General features: G+C 64.7%; 1 protein-coding gene across 1 annotated transcript in view; it reads right to left on the reverse strand.

Annotated features, from left to right (window-relative positions):
* Positions 1-354, reverse strand: part of GAMT (guanidinoacetate N-methyltransferase) — a 6,306-nt gene that overhangs the window by 813 nt on the left and 5,139 nt on the right. Inside the window, exon 2 of the mRNA XM_009884549.1 lies at positions 84-151. Within this exon, the coding sequence (XP_009882851.1) occupies positions 84-151 (68 nt within the window). The remainder of the gene's footprint in view (positions 1-83; positions 152-354) is intronic.

Consider the following 354-nt stretch of genomic DNA (forward strand, 5'->3'; position numbering starts at 1 on the left):
CCCCCCCCCAAGGGGGCGGGGACGCCGGCCCCTCGCAAAGGGCGGTGGGAGGGAGGTGCGGGCGCTGCACCCCACCACGTTACCTTGATGAAGGCGAACTGATGCGTGTGCCAGGTTTCCTCCGACAGCGGGTAGGTGTCGTACAGGATCCCTGCCCGGGAACACCGGAGACCGTCCGTTAGCGGGGAGAGACCACCGAGGTGCCGGTGGGACTCAAGTCCCAGGGGGAAGACCCCCCTTCATGGCCCATCACTAATTTTTTCCTATTTAAATTTGCTCCCTGTCTCTCTGACGTGCAGAAGGCAGCGATGTGCGGCTCCCCAGGGCAAGATGCTGCTCCCCGGGGACACCGGC

The sequence above is a fragment of the Charadrius vociferus genome, unplaced genomic scaffold (genome assembly GCF_000708025.1).
Source record: "Charadrius vociferus isolate BGI_N301 unplaced genomic scaffold, ASM70802v2 scaffold2475, whole genome shotgun sequence".
In the NCBI taxonomy this organism is placed as follows: domain Eukaryota; kingdom Metazoa; phylum Chordata; class Aves; order Charadriiformes; family Charadriidae; genus Charadrius; species Charadrius vociferus.